The 27,999-nt window shown below is 36.5% G+C and overlaps 2 protein-coding genes and 1 long non-coding RNA gene across 8 annotated transcripts; 2 read left to right on the top strand and 1 right to left on the bottom strand.

Moving 5' to 3' along the window:
* Positions 1-9,229: 9,229 nt before the first annotated feature.
* bug (thioredoxin domain-containing protein bug) lies at positions 9,230-10,400 on the top strand. The gene is made up of 2 exons (XM_088234963.1): positions 9,230-9,421; positions 9,494-10,400. Exons 1-2 carry the CDS (start codon positions 9,304-9,306, stop codon positions 10,333-10,335), a joined length of 960 nt encoding a protein of 319 aa, XP_088091089.1. The 5' UTR covers positions 9,230-9,303; the 3' UTR covers positions 10,336-10,400.
* A 3,715-nt stretch (positions 10,401-14,115) lies between these two features.
* Nmdmc (NAD-dependent methylenetetrahydrofolate dehydrogenase) lies at positions 14,116-23,258 on the bottom strand. Of its 6 annotated transcripts, none has more exons than XM_088234957.1 (7): positions 22,873-23,258; positions 22,442-22,577; positions 21,260-21,444; positions 19,793-20,063; positions 17,576-17,784; positions 17,205-17,330; positions 14,116-14,328 (listed from the first exon to the last, which is right to left on the bottom strand). In XM_088234957.1, exons 2-7 carry the CDS (start codon positions 22,531-22,533, stop codon positions 14,204-14,206), a joined length of 1,008 nt encoding a protein of 335 aa, XP_088091083.1. In that variant the 5' UTR covers positions 22,534-22,577; positions 22,873-23,258; the 3' UTR covers positions 14,116-14,203. The 6 variants fall into 6 exon arrangements, with proteins under 6 accessions (XP_088091083.1, XP_088091082.1, XP_088091085.1 ...); XM_088234956.1 differs by having other exon boundaries at positions 22,895-23,233; XM_088234959.1 differs by having other exon boundaries at positions 22,740-22,935.
* On the top strand, positions 14,227-27,390 carry LOC148275971 (uncharacterized). Its single transcript, XR_015823897.1, has 3 exons — positions 14,227-14,363; positions 26,467-26,596; positions 27,170-27,390. It is a non-coding gene; the product is annotated as an uncharacterized LOC148275971 (long non-coding RNA).
* The last annotated feature ends 609 nt before the right edge of the window (positions 27,391-27,999 follow it).

Below are 27,999 nucleotides of genomic sequence, written 5' to 3'. Positions count from 1 at the left end.
TATGAACGTCGCATTCCTTCCGGCGGCGTTCTCCTCCACGATGTAGGCTACGGCGCAGCTCGCTTGCTCCGAGGCATCGGAAAATACGTGCAGCTCTACTGGCTGGCCATTGGCGCTCGATACGCGCCGCGGTATAGCGCACTCGGTATTGCGTAATATGTCCACCCAAGTGCGCCATTTCTCTGCGTGTTCTTCATTCACTTGTTCGTCCCACTCTATGTGGGAGCGCCACACATCTTGTAGCAGTATCGCGGGCGTATTGTCAAACACCCTACGAAACCGAGTGGATCGAAAATGCTCATAACTTCACTTAGCATCTGCCGTTTTGTAGGCCTCTCTGTTGGAACCTCCCGTGACACTTTAAATTTAAATTGAAACTCGTCTGTCACCGGGTCCCATTTGATGCCGAGGACCCTCTCTGTCACGGAGGTTCCGCTAATTATTTCGCGTGCGCTTTTCCCTCTCAGACTTGAAGGAATCGCTTCCATTACGGAGGGATCATTACTCGCCCAATTCGCGAGGATGAATCCGCCCCGCCGTAGTAGTTCGCTGACATCGTGGCGCAGTTGTATCGCCTCTGTTGCACTGTCTACGGCATCCATATAGTCGTCCATGTAGAATTTATTTCGCACAGCATCCCTGGCGGCGGCCATCTCTTGCCCGTGATCTTCTGCGACTTGTTTCTCACGTACTGTGCGCTGCTCGGTGAACACGCCGCGCCGAACGTCATCGACGTCATAATCATTTCCCGAATTTCTTCTTCGGGACTATCGCGCCAGAGGAACAGCTGCGCCCTCTGGTCTTCTTTTCTTATTTTAATTTGGAGAAACATCTCCCTTATATCTGCTGCCAGCGCGATCTTTCCCTCGCGAAATCGCATTATATTTCCCATAAGCGATGAGAGAAGGTCCGGGCCGTTGGCCAACATGTCGTTCAATGACTTCCCGTTGCAGCGGCTGGCGGCGTCAAATACTATCCGTATTTTATCCGGTTTATTCACGTTCGTCACTGCGAAATGCGGCAAAAACCAAAGCCCACTCGCAGTGTCTTGTCTTTCAGCCAGCGTCAGTTCCCGGGCATACCCCTTGTCTAGATATTCTTTAATCTTTAACTTGTAAGCCGCGGCGAATTCACTGTTTTTACTGAACTTTTTCTCTATGCTTAAAAATCGATTCAGCGCTGTACGGCGATTATCCGGTAAACATATTCGATTGTCTTTCCACAGTAGCCCTGTCTCGTACTGTCCTTGCGGTAGGAACGTGTCGTGGCTCTCATGGTTTCTGTGGCTCGCGCCTCCTGACGCGATATCTTGGCTGTCGAACTTATACCTAACGCGTCGACGGCGTAATTTTGTTTAACTAGATTTTCTAGTCTCTGTTCTGTACTAAGCGCCATTAGTATGCTGGCGTTAGTCTGGCGTGTCCGCCCACCGTGTATCACCTTTCCTAAGGCTGTCACTGAGGCGATGTATTCCCCGCATCTCCGTGCCTCTCTCGTCACTATGAGAGAGGCGTTATCTTGGCCGATGAGTAACTGCGGGCATACTTGTCGCATCCTGCCTTCCCCTTCAATCACGGGCTGTAGCGGCAGACTCAGCTTCTGTATTGTGTTTGCGCGGAGAGTGAATAAATCTTCCGTAACTCCGCGCACTTTAATTGTGACTTTTCTTGATGCACTATCTGTTACGCACATTCCGCGGCACCGTGGATTTTTAATCCTCGAGTCTCTCCCGGCGCGCCGATGTCGTTTGCTATTTTTGCGTCAATCAATGTCACGGTTGATCCCTCATCTAGTAACGCGTACGCGTTCACTCGTCCTCGCGGACCACTTAACATGACGGGAATCACTTTTAGGAGGACCGGTTCCTCCCGAGCGTAGGTGCTCGTCACTATATTATTCGTCCGCGAACTGTGGCCGTAATCGTAGTTTCTTTCATTTGAACTCGCGGCGCGGGTTTCGTTCGCGGTCGGTCTGTTTCCCCCGGCGCCCGCCGCTGCAGGCGTGTTGCGGCGGGCATTATTATCTGGCGCTCGTATATCGGCGCTAGACCGAGCTTCACTGATATCGGCACTATTTCTGTCGTGTAATGTCTTGTGATGTGTTCGGCGACATCCATCGAGGCCGCACTTTTTTACATTTCTACACTTTATCGCCCGATGAGTGTTCGATAAACACGAAAAACACAAATTCTTTCGCTTCACTATGTCCCATCTTTCCGGAATACTACACTCTATGTATTCCTGGCACGTTTGTAGTAAATGTCCTCGTTCGCACAAAACACATGACGCTACACTTTTCCCGTTTCCCTCTGTTGAAATCACTGTATGCACTTGTTCTCGCTTCTGTGGCTTCTCGCGTTGTTTTCCGCTGTACACTTGCGGCTCTATTCCGCCGCCTATCATCGAAGATTCCGTTAAATCTTCCAAGAAGAGCGCGAAATCCTTCGCGGAGGGCCTCACCCGGTTTCCTCTTCTGCTGTACCACCAGAGAGACTTCATGCACAGCGGTAACTTGCTCACTAGTTCACTTAGTAGTTGTGGCGTAGACATGTATCGCCACCGAAGCCTTCTAAGGTCGCTATCGCGTTCCGAACTGCGCTAGACAGATCTACTAATGCTTGCGTAGATCCGTCGTTCTGTATGCAGCGGAGCCTTCTCACTTTTTCCAACAAGGAAGACGCTACAATGTCCGGCTGGCCGTAGTGTAGCTCCAACGTCTTCATTATCACCCTCACTTGGCTTGGATCCACTAGTAATGACGACACAGATTCTCTTGCCCGTCCTTTTAACGCACGCTGTAGACGCAGGAGGTTTTCTGGATCCGAAAGGCAGCACATCTCCGTCGACTGAGTGTACTGCGATTTGAAAGTAGCCCATTCCTGCGGCTCTCCGGCGAAGGCGGGTAGGTCCTTGGCAGTAGATTGGCGCGCTATCATGGCGCCGACTCTGCTAACGTCCTCTGGGGCTGAAGTCGGGCTTCTTCCTTGCGAAGCCTCTAGTAGAATCGCCATTTTTGACAGCACCGTCATGATGCCGTCCATATCCGTAGTACGCGGCGCGGGCTCGGGATTCGTCTCCAAGGGCACGCGTCGGTCTTGATCGTGTAGTGAAGCACGGAGCGTTCGAACCTGCGTCCTCAGCCGCTGGACTGTATCTTCGGATGTGTCCGACTCGGCTGAGTCCTGATCTGTAGCAGGGTCTTCTCTCGGTTCCGTGCCTCCTCGACCCGAGCGGAGTGAAGGGGTTCTCGAAGTCATCTCTAGGCGCTCTGCGATGAATATCCGGTTCTTCTCGAAGGACCAACTTGTAACAGACGCGGCGGATCACTGCTTCGTCCGTAGCAATCGCGCCCGTCACAAGAACTGTATTTCTATAGGTGCTGGTGTCAAACGCAGAGTGGCCGGGCGTAGGCGGGCCTCGGCCGACGAACGATAAGCTCCGGGGGAGGTATCGTCGCCTAGAGATCCCTTGCGGGGTCGCTAGCGAGTAGCGCTGGCGGCCGCAATCCTGAGTCAGGCAACCGGGTTGTAAGGCCGGTATCTCTCCGTCGGTGGGAACGGCGGGGTGTGTTCCGGGGAAGTATCCAAGGGTCCAAATTATCCGGGGTCCAAAATCCAATCCAAAGAGTATCCGAGTTCCAAGTCCAGGGGGGTAGCGGTGTTCGAATCCAGGTGGCGATGAGGTCCGGTTTGAAGCGAGGTAGGGAGGTGAAGTGGAGAGTAGAAAGCCTTAGTAGTGTGGTGAGATGACTGACTTTATTTTTCCCCGGCGGGGCTATATATACAACATTTTGCCGTGCGGCGGTGGGCTAGGCCAATAGCGGGCGGTGCTAGGTTGACCAATCACGCGGCGAGAGAGATAGCGAGCACATTTGCCGGCTCTATCGGTCTCTCTCGCGCCACGTATAAGGTCCCCACCCTCCCGCTACCGGCCGCAGTTCCCCGCCGACCGCGCGGCGATCAACACTTATACAGAACAACATAAAAACACATTATGGGCATACAAATATTTTCATGAATTCTAATCTATATGTGGGCTTCAGTATGGCGATCACCACCCCCGAAAGTGACAAATACTAGTCTTTATTGAGGAGGTGGTAGATCGCTTACACATACTGAAGCCTCCTATGCTACATTAAAACCCCAGGAAGGGCCGCCAAGTTGGTGCATGTACTTTTACGTCGGCAACAGTTTCTATGAAGAAATCGACCGAAGTCAATATCGTACAAGTTGGTTTGGGTGACGCCGTCTACTTGTACTTTTGTTACATGTACGATAAATGGAGCACGATCCATTCCATTGTACATGCGGGATTGGACTTTGGTAGGTGTGGTAATAGGCGGTAAAGTGTTTGTGACCTCTGGAGTACCTGGGTTTGTAGAAGCAGAGGGTCGGGGGCTAGGTGTTTTGTGTGGGAGGGGGCGGTCTGACTCAGAACTCGATTTCCTCTCCGAATTTATAAGTTTGAGTTTTTTTGATTTAGGCCTTATTGTAACAAATTCGGCGGGATCTGGAACAGTGTCCATTGTACCGCACGACGAATCTGATTGAGATCCATCCGGTGGATCCGGAGGTTTCTCTTTATCGTTCATTTATAACAAAAAATAAAAAGAAAGAAAAGTACAAAATAAGTTGTAAAAACCAAAAAAAATTTTGGCTACACGTGTATGGAAAAAATAATTGTTACCTGGTTATTAGGTTTCGGGACAGGGAACGAAAACAAACACAAACTACTGAAAACACTTAATAATAGATAAAAATTTTATGTACACCACTCTTTTTTTAACCAAATTAGTGAATTATTTCGACTTTTTAAGGAAAAAACACAATAATTATTATTTAAGACAAACAAAAACGACCGCCACCACTGTTAGTCATAGACAATCCTCATAATATCATGATCACAGACTACAGATATCTTAATTAGATCATGATAACCGCGCACATAGAATACCAGTCACACCACAGACTAAATTCTAGTTTCGAGCAGATATATATATATACATATATATATTTTTTATGTTTACATAAACGGTATAAATTGCCTAAAAAATACATATGTATAGGTAACTCAATTCTAGTTGAGGCCATCCAATACACTCGGGCTCATCTCGGTATTTGGTAAAGTAGGTACTCGAAAAGTTCATGATCAATTAGATCAACTGGCATTTTCATCACAAAGGTAAGTTTGAGTCAGAAGCAATACGGATTTACACTCCAGAAATCAACAGAAGACGCTCTTAAAGCACCAGTCAAGGTAATCAGGAGTGCACTGCAAGACAAGAAAATGATCGTAGCGATCTCGCTCGACATAAGAGGAGCCGCCATTGATAACGCTTGGTGGCCATTATTAATATGCCAACTGAGCAGTAAGAAGTGCCCTCAAAACTTGTTCTTGCTAGTGAAAAGCGATCATCAACAAAGAAAAGTTGTATTGTCACACTTCGATGTTGCCCTCAAAAAGGTAACGACCAAAGGATGCGTTCAGGGATTCCCATGCGAACCGAGCTTCTGGAATTACATCTTAGATGATGTTCTCTAGAAAGACTTGAATGAGGGAGTCAAACTGAAAGCATTTGTGGACGACCTCCTCTTGACAGCCGTGGCAGACAAAATAACGGAACTTAAGAGGATGACAACTAATGCGCTGAAGGTTATCACAACATGGCCATCTAAAGCCAAACTCCAATTCGCCGAAGACAAAACAAACACGAAGGTTATAACCAGAAGAAAATTGTTTGTATGGGAAAAAAAAAACTCGTGAGAGCCGCCAAACCCCCATGAGGTGCGTCGCCGGAGGTTATGCAGCAAATATACGTAGGCGCTGTAGAGCCTCTGATTACGTACGCTTCAAGCGTGTGGGTGGATGCAGTCAACAGGAAAGTCAACCGGAAGAAACTGAACTCCATCCAACGACAAATAGCCATCGAAGCCATGCAAGGAATATTGAACAATTTCCTTGGTATCAGCTTAGGTTTTAAGTGGATTCATGCCACTCGATCTGAGGATCAGGGAGCTTGCAGAAGCATATGAGGTGAAGAAGAGCCTCACCTTGCAAATATTTGCCGCAGGACAGATTTTACCAGGGAGTGGGAGACTATTTTTCACTTCCTCATCCAGCGGAGCGCTATCAGATAGATCACGGCTACGATGATCAGATTCTGCCTGGGACGGTGAAGGAAGAGTACACAGATGGCAGCCTCTTGGACGGCAAAGTGGGTGCAGTTTTTGTACCTAACGATGGCGTCAGATAGCTACTGCCGAGAAAGTTGAAACTCTGTGATTTCTGCTCCGTGTTTCAGGCCAAACTCTTTGCGATCAGAGAAGCCCTCTCCATGTTTTGAAGTAGCCACCAAATAGATGGATGAAAATAAAGATCCTGACAGATTGCAAATCTGGCGTCCATGTAATAACTGATAGAAATTCGGTCAACCCTATTGTACTGGACATCAGATCAGGTATCCAGAAGCTACGATGCAGACACCAGGACGTGTATATCGCCTAGATAAGGGGACACTGCGAAATCCTTGGAAACAAAAATGCTGACGAAAAGGCTCGGAAGGCTACGCTCAAGAAGACACCCCCTGATGTTACCAATTTCCCACTCAGCTTTACCAAAATAAAAATTAAAAGCAGGACCCTTCAACTCTTGAACGATCGTTATTTGAGTGAGACTACCGGAGGTACATACAACTAAAATGTTTTTACCTACCATTTTTCATGCCTATGATTTCAGGAAAATTTAGAATGCTAGCTTCGAGCTCACCCAGATGCTTACGGGTCATAGTGGGCTCATGAACTACCTGCATCGATATCGACAGCTGCCAATGCGACGATGAAACTCCTTAAGATGTCCCTCACCTGATGCATTGCCCCTTTTTCAGCTTTCAGAGACAATCGCTGGAAGCGTAATACAGAAGCCAGGGTGAAGATCTACGCGACTTTCCATCGATGATAGGAAGTAAAAAACTCACACGAGAGGTAGTATCATACATAGTCAAAATAGTGCAGGCAATTGGTCAAATAAACCAAAGCAGGGAAAGAAATGCCAAACACTCTTCTAATGGAACGGAAGGCTTGTTGACTATTATCAACAGGCCGGCTTCTCCTAAAGAGTTTTGAGTGGTTTTCTCTCCACATGAACAAATGCTGAAAAATTCCTGATTGGCCCACTTTAGCATATCCTTCCTGTTCCTAATAGTTTAAGAAAAAAATAAAGTAATGTAATTGCAGAAAAATCCATTTGTTAAAATAAAAACCTTTTATATCATGAGCAAGGTAAATAATAATGCAACTCCCATATAAAAAAATATTTAAAACAACTTCACTCAAACCTAAAATGTTTAAATTGTAATCTTTTAGGACACGCGAGGCATGAAGGAGTCCGCAAGGTGCGTACATTGTAGGCGGAGGGTTGATTTGTCGAAAGGGATCTGTCTTTATTTTTTCCGGTAGGGATGTGCTAGGTCAATTACCGTAACCATTTTGTGTCCGAGTCTGAGGGGGTGATGTTTTCGTAATCAAGATGTTTTAAACTGGCTGGGTGATTAGTCCTGCGCTCTCGAGGCCTGGGCTCCAAGGGCCTTTAGGGCCGGATCAGACTGGTTTTTGTGTCAGGGTTTTCCTTTCCTTAGCCAAGTGGAGATCGGTTTTAGGGCGTCGAAGACTCGCCGTCACCCCCTGCCGTTTCCTACAGTTAATGTTGCATTGCCCGGTGGCCGCCACGAGGGGGTCGACAGTAGGATTTGCAGGATTGAGTATTTATGCAGTATTTTTTAGATACATCTTACAAGCGTCAGTGTACCTGCTGCTACCCAACCTGCCATTGACCACCAAACGCTCGTAATGCATTCAACCCAGGGGTATTCCAAATGCTCTCGCTGCCGTAGAAAATACTTTTATGTCGTGTATTATGTATGTAAATACAAAAGATAAAAGTTTAAAATAGCACCCCAGAGCCGCGATTACAAACGGTATCTTCATCAGTACATATCGAGACGGTATAAAGTAAAATCTGTATATTTATATGAAAATTTAGTAACATAGTATCTTCGTCGGTTACCTGTAACTGAACGCGTTTAGAAAAAAAATGTATGCGTATTCTATTTTTCATACAGAAAACTTAATTTGACTTTGTAGATAAAATTAAAAATAAACTTTAATTTTTCATTGTAATGTAGGCTTAGAACTCATATTCTGAACGCTCTCGTGAGAGTAGAGATCGCTTCGCTTGCACGTAATTTACATATTAATTACACCCGAACAAAACGTTCCCTACACCCACAAGGGTATTTAGAATCGCACCCCAGATCCAACCTTTGCCACAACTCACAACTTCATTTTGTCACAAAATAGTAAATAATATTATTTTCATACGAATAAATACAGAATAATTTATTTACTGATTCGACAGCTAGTGTCTTTAACGAAAAAAATCGTCTTGCGCTAATTAAAAAAAGTACAAAAATATAAGTATCTTAAACAGTGGCAAATACAATACCTATGACGAAAGAAATCGTAAACAAATATGACAGGCCTCCAAATCGTAGTGGGAAGTTGACTGAGATATCATTAATTGTCCATAAAGTTAAATTAATTTTTATGTACGACAATGTGTTTGAATTTTTTTATCTTTATTTCAAAATTAATTCAACATATATCGAGGGACTATGTGGGAAGACTGAGCAATGACATTCTTATGTACGCTGCATCCAATATGAAATCCCATCTGGACAACATCCACCTGGAAGATCACCTAAGAGGTGAAGGAACAGTTAGACCTCATCATTTCAAGAGAACAATATTTGTTTTCTGTAACACAGATCTTAGGATTTTTTTAAAAGAATAAGAATAATGAATTTTATTGAAATAAATTAAATATGGCAAAACTAGATCTTTGCAATCTATATGAGCAAATATTATTTTGATTTGATTTGGCACGGCGCCGGAGGAAATTTTAGACCAACATCACGAGATCGATAAAAAAATGATAAACATTACCGGCTTAAGTCTAGCTCAGCCTCCATGCACTCATATGCACTTCACTCTCGTTGTAATTTTTCTGTCAGTCTCACTGATGTGCCTTTGGGTTCCCTTTAAATATTACTATTATAATATTTTGTGTGTACCCCTTGGGAGTTACAAAGCCATAAAACAACAAAAAAAGAAGACTACGCATTTTCGTATTTCTGCACTTACTAATTATTAATTATTGTCTATGAATATAGTCTATAAAAATGAGATGTCATATGTCACAAAATAATAAAAATACAGCCAATGAATAAATATTATAAATAAATAAATATATGTTTAGTCGACAAACAAACCGGAGTTCATATGAAAAAAAATATCTGCTGCTGGTTGCTAACTCAATGAGATCTATAATGACAACCCAGAAAATTTTATTTATGTTTTTTTTTATATGTAAGTGCAATTATTACTTAAACTATATTTTTTTCACCCATAATGTAATTTAACTACTCTAATATGTTTTAGGGATTGGGTCCTCATCTCCCGAAGAAATACTTAATTCCGAATCCCTTCAATTATCAGAAGACGTTGATTTAGAATCCGAATTTACAGCATCAGTTACAAATTTACCATCTCAAAGCGAGGAATTAATTAATGAAAATAAAGATATTCATTTATTGAATAATACAAACAATTCTACGGATTTGGATCTTAACGCCAAAGTTTTGATTAATGAAACCAAAAGAATTGTTAACTGCAAATTAACCCTCGTTAATGCAACTACAAAAGAACGGTTATCGAGTTCTGTAGAAATTGTTAATAGCTCCAGATTGATAGAGCTCTTAGTATCAGACAATGAAATAACAAATAAGGAAATGGAAGCCAATTGTATGGTTGTATTATTTTATTCAAGATTATGCCCGTTTAGTGCAATGGCAGCTCCTCACTTTAACGGATTTGCCAGATCATTTCCTGATATAAAGATGGTCGCTCTAGACGCCTTGAAGTATCACGGAGTCAACACACAATACGGAATAGTCGGGGTTCCAACTCTCATTTTGTTCCATAACGGAAGGCCAATCGCCAAGTTTAATGGAACGGAATATACTGTTCACGCGTTTGTTAAGTTTGTCCAAATATACACTGGGATTAAAGAAGATGTTATTGTAGTGCATTCTCAAGACTTTCAAGGTCCAGTTCCCAGTGTACCAGATAAAGAGCTGGATTACTTTTTGGTATTATCTTGGACATTTATCGTAGTATGCCTTGTTTACTATATTAGTAAATCATCATGGTGGAAACTGCTTATAGAAATGATACAAAATAATTGGAGGGAATCAACGGGCCAACATGAGCACGTAGAATAGTACTAATTTAATAATCATTGTTGGGCATGCAATATTTTTCTTTTGAGTTTATTAAATTTGAGAAATGGAAAGCAAAATGAATTCATAAACAAACTGCTTATTTTAAATGAGTTGTGAAGTATTTAATATAAAAAGTGCAGTTCTTACATTTGAATATGTAAAGAAGAAATCAATAATAATGTATAATGGACTATGTGTCAAATGACAGGCCATTTTCATATGAAAATATTTAAAAAGTTATCTACAAAAAAACTTTGAAATGGAGGTCTATCTCTTATAATTAAAAAGTTGTTAAAAAAAATAGCTAATCATTTTAGTGATAGATCTTACACTTTTTTTAGATTTAAGGAAATTGTAGCACTAAAACAATCTCGTTAAAATATTATTATCGCTTTAACTATAAAAAGCAAAAACAACCAAAAATAACATCAAAATAATATAGCATTTTTAAAAAATCCATAAATACTGATTTAATGGGAGAAATTACCATTAAAGAACATTTTATTATTATTGATAATTATTTTATTGAAGACATTCATTCTACAATACACTAGAACAATTCCTAAAGATTCCTAGAAACACGACCCCAAAAGTGCTATTTTCGGAAATACTATAGTCGGTGCAGTGAGTCACTGCCGCTGCCCGAGAGACACCATTTTGCTGTCAAGACCCCACCCCATCTTGCTGTCATTGTCAGTTTGTCATTCCATTATTTAGTCGACCAATCGTTTGTTCATTATTATGAATATTATAGTATGTATCGTTTCTTTGGCGAACTCTGCTTTTCTTGTTTTGTTTTAGTTACTTTGTAACAAAGTTTCATTTTCATTACTTTGTTATAAGTTTGGTTTTGGTTTTTTTTTTTGTTGTACACCTTTTGCCTAGTGTAAAATGCCTAAATTGGATAACTTATCTAGAGAATACATACCAGATATGCATTTTGTATATGATTTTTGTGATGGTAATGCTCGAGCCGCTGAGAATCTATACAGATGCCGATTTCCAAGAAGACCGGTTCCTGGGTATTTTATTAAAAATTTATTATAAGATAATGAAAACAAAACTAAAAACCAAGTAATGAAAACAAAACAAATAAAAAAGTAACAAAAAAAAAACAAGGCAAACAAACAATACATGTTGTTACTAGCACAACGACGGTCAGCTAAATAATCTATTGGAGGACTGACAACGGCGGCAAGATGTGGCGTCTTGACAGTAAAATGGGGTCTCCAGAGCGGCAGCGGTAACTCACTGCGCTGACTGGAGTGGTTCCAGCAGCACAGGGTTATGTTTGAGGTCGTATTTCTTGGAATTTATGGAAAATAGATGAAAACATTTTTCTTTTGTATTGTAAAGTAAGTAAGTGTCTCTAGTAAAATAATTATCAATATATACTGAAGGGGACATTTTTCCAATTAAATTTGTATTCACATAACTTTTTTTTTTAATTACATAAAATTTATGCTCCCATATTTTTATTCCTAAATATCTACGTTATTTTTGCTATTAAAAGTTAAAACAATGCAATAATAATTAAACAAGATTTTTTAATTACCACAATTTACGTAAACCTAAAGGTTTTTCAAAAAAGTGTAAGACTTACTTTTTATTTTTGTCAATAACTTTTTGCTTATAAGAGATAGACCCCACCCATTTAAAGAGTTTTGTTGATAATTTTTTAAATATATTTTCATATGACAACGACCGGTTACTTGAGCCCGGAGGACATTAAGGCACTTATTGGAAAAATTAAAAATGTTAAACACATCAAACATAATTAAATATCAGTTCTAAACTTTTTGTGTTTATGTGTAAATAATTTTATCATTAAAATTCCCAATATTGTCAAACGGTACAGTATTTGTTAGGAGGATCAGCTGAACAAGTAAACTGGCTATTTACATTTCAGTCAGTCGTTAGTCTGTTTTGCACAATGATCTAAATGTGAGTCAATTGTGCAAAATATGAATGATTACATTCGAGTACCGAATTCAGGACAATAATTTATTATCTTACTTGCCTTACTTGATATTATGGAATAGACAAATAATATACTGTTTTTTGTGTAAATTAAATGGAATATCTTGATTGATCTACATTTTTATAAATGTGATATTCTGTTTTTTTTTCTCAAATGCATTCCAGGGAATCTTCTCACGGGGAGAAAAAATAAATTTCTGGATTTTTATTATCTGTATGCGACTACACTTTGCTTCATATATGGCCACATCGATGATTGAATGTCAAAAAAAACATGATGATTTTACTTTAGAACATTGTTAAATTTATTTCAATAGAGAGGGAAAACATTTTTGAGAAGGGAATATGGAAGTCTTCCATATTCCCTTCTCAAAAATGTTTTCCCTCTCTTTTGAAATAAATTTAAATATGAATAACTCCTTAGGGAGGAAATCCAGCCAGTCTGCAAGCATTTGGACATACTCAAACATTGTTGCGACCTTATACCCAAAACACTTAATTAGGTTGAATTGACCAAACTGTATTCGTTTCTTTCAATGTTTTAAACAGTTTTGTAATGTCGAACTATGAAATGTCAATTTACAATGATGCGTAATCGTCAGTGTGGTCATATAATATGAAGCAAAGTGTAGTCACTTGCATAAAATAAAAATCCCTGTTAGATGACATACATGCACTTTTTTAAACAAAAGGAAAACCTACTTTTTTATAAAACAAGCTTGGCTGACCAGTAGGTACACAATTTACTTGTTGAGCCCACAATGTGATATATTTTTATTTTTTTTAACTGAAAATAAAGCACCTTTCTACAGAATTTTGAATTTTAATTACCGAATTCTTCACAAATTTATTTTGTTTCACAATCGGCTGTCATGTCTTTTTCTATTCTGTACTCTAAAGACTAGTTATTTTATAATACTATGTTTTTTTGCCTTATTCGATAAAAAACAAGATGAATTATGAATGTTTTTATTAACTATGGTACCCCGGTCAGATGTATCCCTGTATTTATTTATGGTAAACATATATTTTTAGTAATATGAACACACTAAAAACGGCTTTATAATACTGATAAGAAGGTTATGATATAAAGTATAAAGGTCAGTGTCAATCAGCATTTGTAGTAGATGTGTTTCATGTTGGTCTTATTTGTTGATTATTTAAGGTTTGTTTTTTACTATTAATTTGTCAAAATGGGTACATAAATTTGAGTTTTCAACATTGCAACCATAGAATTAAGAATAGTCCAGAAATCGCATACGAGCATCAAACAGAAGGCGACTAAACTACTCTTTAAAAGAGTAGTTTTACGTTTTGACCCATTAGTTTCTTTGTAGACATCGCTCAGTACGCAACTCCCGATTTAAATTCAACTATGCCGTGTCGTGTCGTTTTAAAGTGTAGAAATACTGCTGGGATCTTAAAGAAACAGGATAAGATCACATTTCATGTGTAATTAGCAAATGCATTACTTAAAAATTGAATTATTTTTCCATCTGTCGATTGTCGAAGAAAACAAAATGGACATTTCGTTAGTGTTGCCAGGGTAGTAATTTTTTTTAACCTACTTTGCTCATCTAATGAGGAAACTAATGAAAATTGGACCTTGAATTAAACGCCGTGGTGAACATTTGACCGACATTATCTTTAAAACATTGAATGTTATTTAACAGGATGTAAATATATCTGTTTTATGTAAAATATGTATGTAAAATAAAATTTGTTTTATATTTTAAGTTCAAAGTTCATTAATTAATTTAATGTATAAATTGTTTAAGCATTAAATAAAAAATGGATAAATTTTTAAATACATTTATTTTATATTTGCATAGAAATACTGTTTCGACAGTTATAGTTAATATGAGTTCATGGAATGTGCTTAATAAAGTCATTTTTTATATATTTTGTCTCTATTTTTGGCTGCTATGAATGTGTTCTTCATAAGCATCGCCACAGTCATGGGACCCACTCCGCCAGGGACAGGGGTAATAGCACCAGCTACCTCCGATACTTCTGGAATAATAACATAAATAGGAAATCAAATTAAGGTAAAAAGCCATATTTGTATATATCTAAACCGGACTCCTGTTTTTTTTCATGATGTAATTCTATGCATTGTTTATGGACTTTACTACATCCCTTGCATGTACTTACTACTTCAGTAGGCACAGAGTGGTACGTGGAAGGCTCTGGATATCTTAAGTGATTAAAGATCCAATGAACAATAATTAAATTGTGTTTTTTTGATATTCTGAATTGATTTTTCCATAAATTATTCTTTATTTTAGTATACTTTTTTTATACGGTATTGCATGGAACATATATAATCGTGTAAAATGGTAGTCCGGTGTACTGTATGAAGGGTGTGATTGCATGCATTGCTGATTTCGGTATAATTTAAAGTACAGTAGAACCTCAATTATCCAGACTAATTGAGGATGAGGGTAACCGAATGTAATAATATAATCAAGAGGAGAAAGAAAAATATACATATATTCATATTATTGTGAATGTTTTTATTGAAATATATGCACGTAATTTTTTTTGTAGATGTAAAACTTTACCATAAAACTTCTGACAATAAAAAAAATCAATGATTGATTTTTGCTTAAAATTAGGTTTCCTTTTAGAAGCTGCCAAATCACGTTTATTTTTTAATATAACTTGTCTCGAGTTACATTCTTCCTGTCTCTCATACCATTTAGATATCCATCTGGCGACATCTAAACACTGAAAAGTGGAAGCGAAAAAGCTTTTCTTCGTGTATTTCCAATTCCCTAACATTATGTCGCCAAACCCAAACTTGTCTAGAAATTTGTATCTGCATTCAAACTTGTGTTTAAAAATATAACTTTTCACATAATATTGACTGACCAAGGATCGCTTTTGAATGAAAGACATGAAGAGACACTCTTCGAAGTCATAAGTAGATACTTGGCCATTTGATATTGAGACAACTAATTTCAATACATGGTGTTTTGCAAATTAGTTTAATTTGTAAAAAAATAAAATATTAAATCCAATCCGAGTAATCGAGGTTCTACTGTATCCGTGTTTAAGAATGTACCTAATGTATTCCTTTAAATGATATTTCAATAGCAATTCATTAATTTGTTAACTATTATCATATATATTAGAATATAATTGCCTAGCTTGGAACGGGGTATGTACCCTTGTTAGCTGGGCAAAGTGAACGTAAAATTGTATTTTTGATAAAAGGTGTAAATAAATCATTCATAATAAATACACACGATCACTTCAAAAATAAATACACATTATCACTTCATAAACTTTCACTTATCTGATTCACGGATAAAAGGTACAATTATTAGTAGTCCAATTTATTTTCATGCTTTTAAAATTTTTTGTGCGTTACAGAATATTATTATTTGTGTAGGGTTATTGTAGGGCAATCACAATATTTAAAATACCTCATTTTGGAATAAATTTAAAACTAAATGAAAGATTTAATGAATCGTTCAATAATTATTGGTTACTTATAAAATCAGTCTTATTTTTAAATAGTATTCTGTATATGTAAAAGACCGGTAGGCATTATAAATAAATAAATACATAGCTAAAATACATTTCATGTTACATTAATGTAACAATATGACATAAATAGTCGTGATCGTAGAACAACAACATGTGTCCAAAAAATGCGACATCGACTTTCTTTTGTATTTAATTATATATTCTTTTATAAATTAATTGTTTTAATGGATGGTGCGACATCAATTGTCTACAACTAAACATTGACAAATTTGAAATAATATCTTTCTCTTGACGAAAAAAACCTATACAATTCAACTATAAGCTAAAAAATATTTCCCTTTCAACGTTTTTACCAATAAAGGATCTTGACAGTACTTTAGATAGTAAACTCTCCTATCGTGAACACATTGATAATACTGTAAACAAATTTCTCAAACTTTTCGGTTTTATCAATAGAATGATGACGGACTTCAAAAATATGAATACCATCACAACTCTTTATTGCTCACTAGTTTGACTCCATCTAGAATTCGCTTCTCCAATTTGTTCTCCATTCTATAGGACTCTTATTGACTATATCGAGTCTGTCTGTTTCTAAGAAAAGTGGCATGGTTGCTCGAATTGCAAAGGGGTAATTATTCTTATTTTGAAATAGAGCAATCTCTTTAGCTGTCTTCATTGGAGAAACTAGAACTGAGATGGACCTTATATGCATTTTCAAAATACTTAATGCTATACGTGATGTTCCATCACTGTTGCGATCATTTTTTTTTCATGTTCCCAACCATGTCACCAGAAGTCAAAATCTGCTATTTATTCAATCATCTAAGAGCATCTTTTGTTTTTATGCTCCCAATGTCCAGAATGTGTACATTAGTCAATTCATCACACGACTTGGAATTCTTTGGGATAGATCTTTCGGCTTTTCATAGATCTCTTCGCCACTAAAACAGCGTGAGATGAAGATGGATCGGCATGGTTTAGCTTGAGGTATTATAAGTTTATCGTGTTTATGAATATATTGTATACCATTATTGTATTACCCTTGTTTGTCTTTGCTACATAGTTTTATGTTCTTTTTGTTCAGTTTCTTGTATATATATATATATATATATATGTTTCTTTGTGTAACTGTTGTAATTGGCTTAGGCCGTAAATGTAATAAATAAAATAAAATATTTAAAAAGGTTTTGTAAACGCTTTATATTCCAGGTTTTAATAAACTTCAATATATATAACTAACCCAAATGTACTCATCGAGTTGTGAGATAGTGTCGAAAGTTGAAGAAAATCACAAGCGTGTTGTTCTATGATCTTGACGAAATGTTTCTTTTATTTTGTAAAAGACTAATTGAGTTGTAATTAATATAATACATAGGTAAGAAAGGTCCAACCTTTAAAGTCTACATCTCCGACAAATCTATTTGCTCCAGTGTCGGGGTCGGTTATTTTTGTTAATCCCACATCAATAACAGTTGCTCCCGGTTTCACCATGTCAGCTTTGATCAAACCAGGTATACCTGAAATGTATATAGTATTTTAAAATAAACAAAAACCTAATACTGGTTTGTACACATTTTACAATGATTAAAAAAATACTGTTAATTTCTTTTTAAAGCATTAATGTAACATTAAAGTGGCAAATATTTTAAATGATATAAATGAATAAAAAACAAATGAATAGGGTCATCAATATTTAACACAAACCAGGTAAAAACTAACTTATACAGAATAAGTGTAATGTGATAAGAAAGCGTAGCTTCACCTGTCGCTGTAATAATAATATCCGCATTACGACAATGCATGGCGAGTTGTTCTGCGGGAGTGTAGCGATGACATATGGTGACTGTGGCATCCATTCCTAGACCAGATTCATGTCTACCATCAGCATGGAGTAACATAGCAACGGGCAGGCCTATATTTTTAGATCGACTAACAACTACGGCATTACAGCCAAATGTTTCAATGTTGTTCCTGTAAATAATAATAATGTTCCTGTCAATAATGTTGTGTAATGTAGATAGGTACACACATTACGTAACAACTAAATAATGTCTTAGGAGTGCTACCTACCCTATGTTGAATATATCAATTTTGACAAAAGATTGCCAAGGTTATTTTGCAGTTTTAGCAAACAATTTCATCCTATACTTTTTATTATATACATAATATGCATTTTTATAATATATAACTGTAACAAACATATTGAAATAAAATAATCATTAAATAATTACTAGACAAGCTACTTATCAACATAAGCAAATAAAAAACTTTAAACATAGGTATACAGGGGTCGGCACTCAAAGTGTTACCAATTAAAAAATTTGTAATTTTGTCAATTTAGATTTTTTTGATTTAAAAACTTCAGTATATCGTAAAACCATTACATTAAAAAAAATGTTATTGTTTGATGTGCTCAACTTTAGCGCGGATAAAAGCATGGAGTCTGTCAAGAATGTGGGCTGATGGTATTTTGTCCCATTCTCGGAGAAGAGCAATCTTTAAGGCGTCGACCGTCTCATATTTTTTAGCTGTTACTTTGGCCTCTAGAATGGACTATATGGAAAAGTCCGGGGAATATGGAGGCCACTGTTGTGATGAAATGAAGCTGGGATCTTTTTCTTGTTAAAAACGTTGGGTTTCACAGGCTTTATGGGATGGTGCCGAATCATGTTAAAACATCCAATGGTTTCTACCGATTTTTTTACGTGCCCAAGGTAACAACGCATCATTTAAAATCTTTTTACGGTAGATTTGCCGATTTACTTTTACGCACTGTTCAATGAAAACAAGTGGTTAGCGTCCTGTGGCAGCTACCGCGGCCCAAACCATCACTGATGCAGGCGCTTGCTTTTGCAGAGCAATTTGCTGGTTTGTCTTTTAATTTGTATTGTAAACATAAACGATCATTTTGTTTGTTTACATATTGCTGAACCGCAAATTTTTTTTTATAAGAAAAGACCAAATTTTCTAGCTTGTCATTGTTTTCACATTTTTGCTCTTGCTAGGCGAACTGCCTTTTGTGCAGGCGTTAAATCTTGCACATTTTGTATTTTGTAGGGCTTCAATTGTAGTTCATTTTTTGATAAGCGCCCCATGCTACGAGCAGGCACATTGAGATTTTTCACCAATTGAACTGCGCTTTTTCGTGGATTACGTTGAATTCTGGCCTTCGTCGATGTTGCTGTTTTTGGATGTCCACGTTCATGGCGTTTTTTAATGTTACTAGTATCATTGTAACATGAAATGGTCCGAAACAGAAACATTTTGTTCATATGTAAATATCGTAGCTCATTAATAATGGCTGGTTGCGATTTTCCATCCAAATACAGAGCAACAACACTTTTGAGTTTGAATTCTATTTTGACAACTTTTTTTATCTGTGACATAAAACGATATGCTTTGGTAGAATTATTAACAATATAACAGACTGACATTAGCCGTTTGGTTGCTACAGCAGCGTTAAGTTGGTAACACTTCGAGCGCCTACGTATATAATATTTTTTAAATATCATTATTTCTTTAATATACATATGAATATAATTTTGCCATGTGATCAAGGTTTGTTGTTTGTTTGTTGATCAAATGTCATAAGTATTCAGGGTGAACGATAGAATTCACAGGCAGACTGTATTAAAACAATTTTTTTTAAAAGAAATAACCCACGAAGCCTCTATTTAGAGGGGATATGAAAGGAGATTATAAAAAATTCTCCACAACACCTAGACCAATTGAGAAAATATGATTCTTGTATTGATTTTTTTTCTGGCGGAAATCGACCTGTGACGGCAGTTTCACAGCTGGCCGTCTAACCAACTGTGCCACGATCAATTATTGTGATAATCAACACTAAAAATATTTTTTAAATCTAAACTGCATATTAATTTGATAAAAACAGCAAGATAAATAAATCACGTAATTCTTCTCCACCCATCTTCACAAAAGAAGCTACAGATAGTATATTCAATTAAGATATAAATACCGTTTAATAATTTCTATAACACCAGCTGGAGTGCACGGTATGAGGGTATCCATATCCAAACATAGTTTTCCAACATTCATAATATGAAAGCCATCAACGTCCTTCTCTGGTACTACAGCATTGCATACAGTCCTTTCGTCAATAGATTCCGGTAATGGCAACTGTACGAGAATTCCGTCGATGCTATCATCATTGTTTAGTTCATTCAATTTGTCTAGTAAATCTTTCTGAGAAATACTGGCATTGATATTAATTGTGTTGCTAATAATCCCTGAAAAATCCTTGTGTTATTATTGAATACATGTTTTAAATTCCATAAAACACAAATCATTACCATAATTGTTTGTACAGAAAGTTTTTAAAAGAACAGTGCAAACAGATTACTGGCATTTAGTTTGCAATCTTTTAAATGTTTTTCTTAAATTATTAATTCATTACAAAAAATATTTAAAAACCACAATTCATAAAATAACATTATATTTATTTTATTTATCCCAGGGGATGTACAGTCAATTTCGCTAAAATTGATTAATTGCCAAACTCGTTACATCCCTATTACAATTAGGAAGTTCAGTGCAACGGGAAATGGAGTATAATAGATGTTTTCTTAAGTGAGGTCAAAATAAGAGCACTATATTATACAGGAAAGTTTCTCAAAAATGTATGAAAAAATTTATAAAAATGATTTTGATAAAAATCAAACTACTTATAACAACATCACCAGTTTTCCGAAATCAACCAATGGTAGAGAGTTGTGATACATTTCCGTTTACTGGGAAGTCAACTTATCAATGAGAACAACTCACCGTAGAGAACTTAAGACGTCACAGGCGGAGTAATTTCAAAATCACAAAATTTAAAAAAATCATGGCGCTGATAATACGATTCATATTTTTTTTAGCTTAGTTTGATAGTTTACTAACAATTTTTTTATATTTTTAAACCACTGATCTTTCTCATTAACTTAATTGTTGTGTGCATATATATTATGTTCCGTAAATGACTTTAATTTGAAATTTTGCTTAATTTTTGTGCGCAATATTACAATTAAATAGACTTGAAACTAGTGATACATTAATCTATATAGCAAAGGATTTGAATTTTAGTCTGTTGCTAATTAAAAACCTACAATAATAAAATATAATTTCTAATGTCACAGTATATATCTGTACCTCAGAGGGAGACGGATGCAAATCCAAACGTCAAATGTTCAACCAAATCCCAAAGAATCTACTTTCTCTAAGTGATTTCTAATCATTTAAAGCATTTATTTGTATTTTTAGTATCTTAATACATTGGTTCTTTTATTATAAAACTTACATTTCTTCAAAAACCATGGACATGATCATAAACTGGATACGAATATCGAAATGTCATTTCATCAAAATCTGGATTTGCATCCGTTTGCCTCTGAGGTACAGATACATTATTTACTTTTTTGCAAAAAATTAAGTGTAAGATACACACCAACTAACTGTGCGGCTTCCATCTTTTTTCGCACATAAGTGGCACTAGCAGGATCATTTCCAACTAACACGCAGGTCAACTGTGGTCTCTTGTGGTCGCTCGCTACCCAAGAATCTATTTCATTTTTTAACTCATTTTTTAATTGAGCAGCGATTTCTGTTCCATTCAATATCTTTGCCATCGTTCTGAAAACATTTTGCTTTATTATCGGATGAACCTGCATTTATAAAATAAAAATGGCATCAAATAATCTTTATTTAAAAAGTAAATAAAAATATTCCATATTTAAGAAATACAAAAAATTAAATATTAAGCTTGCACTTTTATTTGAATTGTTGTTTGGGATGCAATATCTCACAACTAGTAAAATGTAGTTACCAACTTGAATTGAAATAACAAGAAAAGGTTTCTTTTATAAGATTTGTTTTCTAATGTATAACTTAATTAGAAATTTATTTTTATTGTTTAACATTTCCCTCATATTTATTTATTTAATCATAAGCTCTAGGGATAATTAAGCAGTGGGTTCACTAAGAGCAATGTTCATCACCTTAATTTTTAACTTTTTGTAATAAATTAATTTGTATTGGTTTGGTCCGGTAGAACTATAGATGACAAAAGAATGGTAAAACAGGCATATATGGCAAGAATGTAACGTGGTAACGTGGGACGAGGAAGACCAAGGAAGACGTGACATGATCAGATAAACCAAAATCTTAAGTCTGGTCATGTCAAAAACGGGCAGAACCTAAGGGCATGCATGACAAGATGTATGAATGTGGAAGAAGCTAGAAATGTATGCCAGGATAGACATATGTGGCGGGCCATTCTCTCTGCCTACCCCTATAAAGAAATGGCGTGCTGGTAGTCGTAGTATTGATTCATTGTGTATGCATTGTTATTTTCATGAGACACATTATGTTATCATATTAAAAATCATTCATTTTAACTTCAAAATCATATAATTCTATGTTCAGCATTGTGTTTATTTTGTGAAAACTAACACACCAACACATAAAAAAGTTACTTTATTTTATTTTGCTATAAGTAAACAAAAACTAATAACAAGCATGGGCATGAAATTAATATTTTTTTATAATAAAAAAAACACCACAATTTTTAAAAAAGCATTATAGTTGCAGCATAACCATTCTGTATTATAATAAAACAATAATTAATTACCTGGCATTAAAATTGAAGTATCTGCCAGAAAAATTCATTGACAACATACATGACAACGTTTTAGGTTTGACTAAACGTTTTATCATATTCATAAGTTAAACTTTATATTACAAGAGTAGTTGATTATGACTGCTTACTAAAAAAGATAATTTATAATTCAAAATGAAATCTATAAGGTTAATATTTAAGTAATCCAATGACAACTTTCCTGATCAATAAAGAAGAGTTTTCAATGAAAACTATTTTCAGAAGGAATGTTTTTTACAAACTTGTAATTAATATATGTCAACGTACGTACCCCAACTTTTACAGTAATTCTATCAAATTAATTCACAATACCAAGTTACTAAATAATATAATTTGACAGAATACAGAAAAGAAACTGCTCTATTTATTATCTTAAATTGAATCCATCAATAATAAAAAAAAACCTGTTTAACACCATCTAATAACCTGACACGAGCTGTAGACTAATTCGGTCCAATCTGGTATCTGTTGCAGTAATGGTAATTGGTTGGCTCAATCTTCAATCCACGTGTATAGTATAAATAAAGTATAAATTATAAACACACGCTTGGCGCTCAATGAATGTTCAGAGTTTTAAATTGAATTATGTTTTTAAATCCTAAATCGCAATAAATCATCTTTGCACTCTATTGAAAAATCGTGCTTGTATAATTAGAAATCTATCATGTAAATAAATCGACGCGTTCTACGTTTAAATTGTTTAAACGAGAAAGAAGAAAGAAGGCGGCATTCTGCCCAGAGATTGATTCTGCCATTCTTGACCTTGACATGCAATAAAAATAAATACTACGACAGTATTGCCAACCTCCACACGCAAATTCATATTTGAATCAGTGTTTTGTCTATTATTGGAACCATAGACTAAAGATGTACATATACGTCATATACGAGTATATTATACATATTTAAACTACAGGGCCGTTTACACGTGAACAATATAATAGATATGATAATATTGTCTTGTCTCTGCTCCATAAACAGCCTCGACCGCGCGAGACCGCGAGACAGAACGCAAGGACATTGCGAAAATTCGGTCGCAGTTCACACGTGAGCGCTACGAAAATGACTACACGACGGCGTTTGTTACGAGGGAGTTCGCGAAAAATATTATTTATTTTATACCAAGATGTATTGGAATGAGGAACTTTAGCCCTACGAAAAATTAGATTCAAAAATGTTTTCTTACGCGCGGTAAAAAATAAAGCATTAAATTGTACGGCAAAGTTTCTTGAAATGTGTGATAAAAAGATTTTAATAAAAACGAACTACTTTAAACGACATCACTAGTTCATATGAATCAACCAATGATAATAGAGTTGTGAAAGATTTCCCGTTTACGGTAGGTGAAGTGAACGGACCAATCGGTAAGAACTGACTGAGAAGAAGTGGAAGAGAACTTGAAACGTCACACGTGGAGTAATTTCAGACATACAGAACTTTAAACAAACATAGCTCTGATAATACGATATGGTTTACATTTTTTTTTAATTTGGCCAAGTTAAAGTCTTTTAACCAATAAAAAAAACCACTGAACCTCTTCATTGTTATGTAAAAATAAGGAAAAACTATGGCCTAGGAATTAGATGGCGCGCAGATCTTCACTTGGATTCATAAGAGTTGATCCAAGTCACCCGTAGAAAATACGGATAATACCCGCACTCTCTCATATAGAGATATGTCAGAATTTTTTTTTGGATTTTCTCTAACATAAGAGACCACTTCAGTTCACGTGGCCTCCAAATCATAGAGCAACTCTCGAGTCTATTTCGCACCAAGGAGAGTTCTCAGTACGCGGGTATTTTCGAAAACCCTGGCAGTGCGCAAAACGAGTCCTAACATCTTCAATGATTTACCACTGATTGCCTCCGTGTGATCATGAAATGTCAGGGTGCTCACAAACCTAACGCCCAGATCCTTAACATCCTATGTTCGTAGCGGATTCTGGTAATTCATTTTGTAGCAAAAAAAAAGTTTTTGGGCCATAGTGAAGGACGTGAGAACACTTGGAAACATTAAACCTACGTTTGTTTCACATTCTCCATTCACATAATTAGATACATCCACTTGGAGAAGGCGAAAGTCATAAAAAGTTATCACTTACTTATTTTTTATTATTAATGATAATAGAGAACAACAATGGACTCAGGTTAGAGCCTTGCGGGACACCCAATTAAGTATAGAAACACTCTGATGTGAATCGGCCATAGGAGACGTATTAGCTTCTAATTTGGGGAAAGTTGATTGTAAGTTGATGTAGCTTGCCATTAATTTTGACATACCATCTGAGAAACCGATCTCATACAGACTTTTTAATAAGACATCATGGTGGACAGTATCAAAGGCCTTGGCAATTACCTGATGTCCTGCATTCAGAGCTTCCGTGACGTAGTTCGTAAAAACCATTAGGTTTGCCTCAACTTAACAGCCTTTTCTGAACCCATATGTTCTTCATTAATAATAAATGGCTCTACTCTGGAAGCGACGATTCTACATATTATACCTTCGCTGGTGCAAAGAGAATAGCTACAGGTCTGTGATTTTCTACGGGTGACTTAGATCCATTCTTATGTATGGGAGTTACTTTTGACATCTTCCATGTTTCCGGGAAGAATACAGTTCCACACAACCTTTTAGGAAGAATGTCGGAATGAAATCTGGACCGAGAGAATTAGTGTAGTATATTATATAAGTATACTTTAAGTATACTTAATTTTTTATAGTGTCGGCCACATCTTTCTCATCAATAAACTGTGCACCGGTATGTAAACATTACTTAGCAATATTGACATCCAAAAGCGGAGGTTCATTGCTATGACTGTTTTAAAATGACGTTCAAACGTCTCAGCTATGTTTGCACCCCGATCCATTTTTTCACCCTATGTCATTGAGTCAACTTTCCCGCCATTCGCCTTTTGCGAGCTTATGTAGTCCCAAAAGGTATTGTATAATTGAAGATAATATAAGCAGGAGAAATTGTATGGACAAATAATATCTACAAATTGAATGTTCCATAAGTTTTCTCCAGATGTTTAAGCAAAATATTATGGTCTACATGATCAAATTCAGCACTCATGTAAAAAAAAGCCATCAACACCAAATTACCAGAGTCTACCGCCGGTATAGTGTCAGAAAGTACTCTTATCGATCTTGTCTCCGTGGAATGAAAACGTCGGTATGCCGATTGCCTTACCGTAAATTCTACAATGAATTAACAAACCTATGAGAAACAATTTTTTATAGTATTTTTAATTCGATGGGAAGATTTGAAATAGGGCAAAATTTGGACAGATCTTCCACGCCTAATTGTGATTTTTTTTAAGTGGAGTTACATTACCTTTCTTTATGGCTCTTGGAACAATGCTGTGCTCCATTAATGGATTTAAAAAGTCTGTTAAAAATTAACTACTAACACGCCAATGCATTTTTTCAAAAGCAAGGTTAAAATCGGATCAACGAACTGATTGAAGGTTTCGCCAGAGTTGTTTTGGAGGTTTTCTCTGTTCAGTGATTTTTGTGCACCAAAAACTTGATTTTGTTTCATTTATTGATGTTCTGTAAGATGCTTGTATTTCTAGCCATATCGATAGGTCTGAAGCTGACAGTGTATTTTTGTATTTTCGTTCTAGACGTCTTAACTCTTTCTTTTTGCGTTGACAATTTTCGTCAAACCATGCATCAAATTTCCTTTTCGAATAGTTTTGGTAGTAGGTGGTGTATGTTTTTCTATCAGGTTAGATAGTCCCCCATTATACAATTTAGCCAATTGATCAACGTCGTTTGAGCGACGGTTAATACCTGAACCAATCAACTATGTCAAAAATTCGGAATTAAAATGTTCTAAATTTAACTTTCTCCGTGGCCTTGATGTGAGTATTTTGTAAATTGCTGTTGGTTTTTGTATATTAATTTTACAGTGCGCTAATCTGTGGTCTGAAAGTCCGATGTTTGTTACATAAACTGCAGTTGTATTCCAGGGTAACAGCTCATCCAACTTTCAGGTGTCTACTGGAGTACCTCGAGGGTCAGTACTCGGACCACTCCTCTCTATCTCCTGTACGCAAAAGATACATAGAACATTATAAAAGAATGTGGATTGTGGTCTCTAGATTTATTTTTATTGTGAACCAGGTGAGAGAAGTGTGCTTGTCATTTTAATTAATGGATACATTGAGAAAATAGGAAACTGAATAGCTGGAAATAGACTAACATTAAACCTATCTAAAACAGAACGCTTATGGATGGCTTCAGCCAGAGGACAGAATTTGATTCAGGATACGGTACTATCCGATTTTAGGAGTACGGCTTTCTCTGTCTTCCTTAATTCTGACCTTTCTCTTGACGCTCAAATTAGTAGAACAATAAGTTCATGCTTTACCAGCTAAGGCAAATTAAATGCATATGCAAACATTTGCCAGATGATGCCGTCCGTCAATTAATAAATGTGTTTGTAGAGTATAGAGTCGATTATTGAAATAGTATCTTCGCAGATCTACCAATCAATAAAAAGAATCGCTTACAGTCTGTACTGAATGCCGTAGCGAGACTTATTTTTGGAATCTCTAAGTTCAGTCAGATCACTTCACTATTTTAGGAATTACACTGGCTACGTTTTCCACAGAGAGTGGAATACAAACTGTTGTCTTATGTATAAGTCACTGCACAACTTTGCTCCGGAATATCTAAGGGAACTTTGCATTTCAGATGAACTTGCTGACATACGTCTTACGCTTAGATCAGCTACATCTACGTCGAGAAGAATAGTTATTAAACCTCTACGCAAATAGCACACTAAATTCGGTGAACGCGCATTTGCAGCAGAAGTGCGAAACTGTGAGAGTGAAGTGATGTTTTGGAAAAATCTTAAAACCCTCTTGTTCTTTAAATCATTTGAATAAATCCGTAGCATGTGATAACAAAGAAAATTGTTTTACTTTAATTACAAATTAAAAAAAGTTTAAATTTAATTTATTTCTTTATATAATCACCTTTTAAAGCGCCCTTGAGGTATTAAATTACGAAAATGGCGCTATATAAGTTATCCATGGCACTATATTATTATTATTATTATTAATAATAATAATAATAGTAAAAATGGTCAGAAACAAAACAGTTAATCGGATTTACAAGTACTGACTTTACAAATTGAGAAGCTACCACATCGCACAATGAGGATATTTGTGGCTCCAGATGGCCAAAGCACAAGAATACGTGTTGCTTCGGATAGCCGAGATTTCTGAATCTGGTATTCTGATATCTCGCACCATATTTAGAAGTTTTCGAAACAGTTTAAAATAAATATTCTTACTTTACTGAGTAGGTACCAGGGATCAAATAGAATCCAGGTTAATCAAATTACAAATCGAGTCAAAGTACCTACCTGGGCTGGTATTCTGAATGGAATTACGCTCGAAGAGATCGCTCTATTAGCGTGTATTTAGTACGTAAATACGCGTTAAAAATGCGTTTTCTACGTTCGCGTTTGTGTTCAGAATATCGCCCTTGGTGAACCAAATAAGATAAGGTATCATAGG

The sequence above is a fragment of the Micrasema longulum genome, unplaced genomic scaffold (genome assembly GCF_059751315.1).
Source record: "Micrasema longulum isolate JH-2025_06_02 unplaced genomic scaffold, ASM5975131v1 h1tg001309l, whole genome shotgun sequence".
In the NCBI taxonomy this organism is placed as follows: domain Eukaryota; kingdom Metazoa; phylum Arthropoda; class Insecta; order Trichoptera; family Brachycentridae; genus Micrasema; species Micrasema longulum.
The sequence above is the reverse complement of the archived record's forward strand: the minus strand, read 5'-3'. Positions and strand labels throughout refer to the sequence as shown.

Bases quoted from the DNA above. Each gene is read 5' to 3' on its own strand.
- bug (XM_088234963.1), top strand. From the start codon at position 9,304: ATGTTTAGTCGACAAACAAACCGGAGTTCATATGAAAAAAAATATCTG. The intron at 9,422-9,493 runs GTAAGTGCAATT...AATATGTTTTAG, and splicing joins ATTTATGTTTTTTTTTATAT to GGATTGGGTCCTCATCTCCC.
- Nmdmc (XM_088234957.1), bottom strand. From the start codon at position 22,533: ATGAATATGATAAAACGTTTAGTCAAACCTAAAACGTTGTCATGTATG. The intron at 17,785-19,792 runs GTATTTATATCT...TATTATTTACAG, and splicing joins GTTATAGAAATTATTAAACG to GAACAACATTGAAACATTTG. The intron at 17,331-17,575 runs GTGAAGCTACGC...TATACATTTCAG, and splicing joins TATTATTATTACAGCGACAG to GTATACCTGGTTTGATCAAA.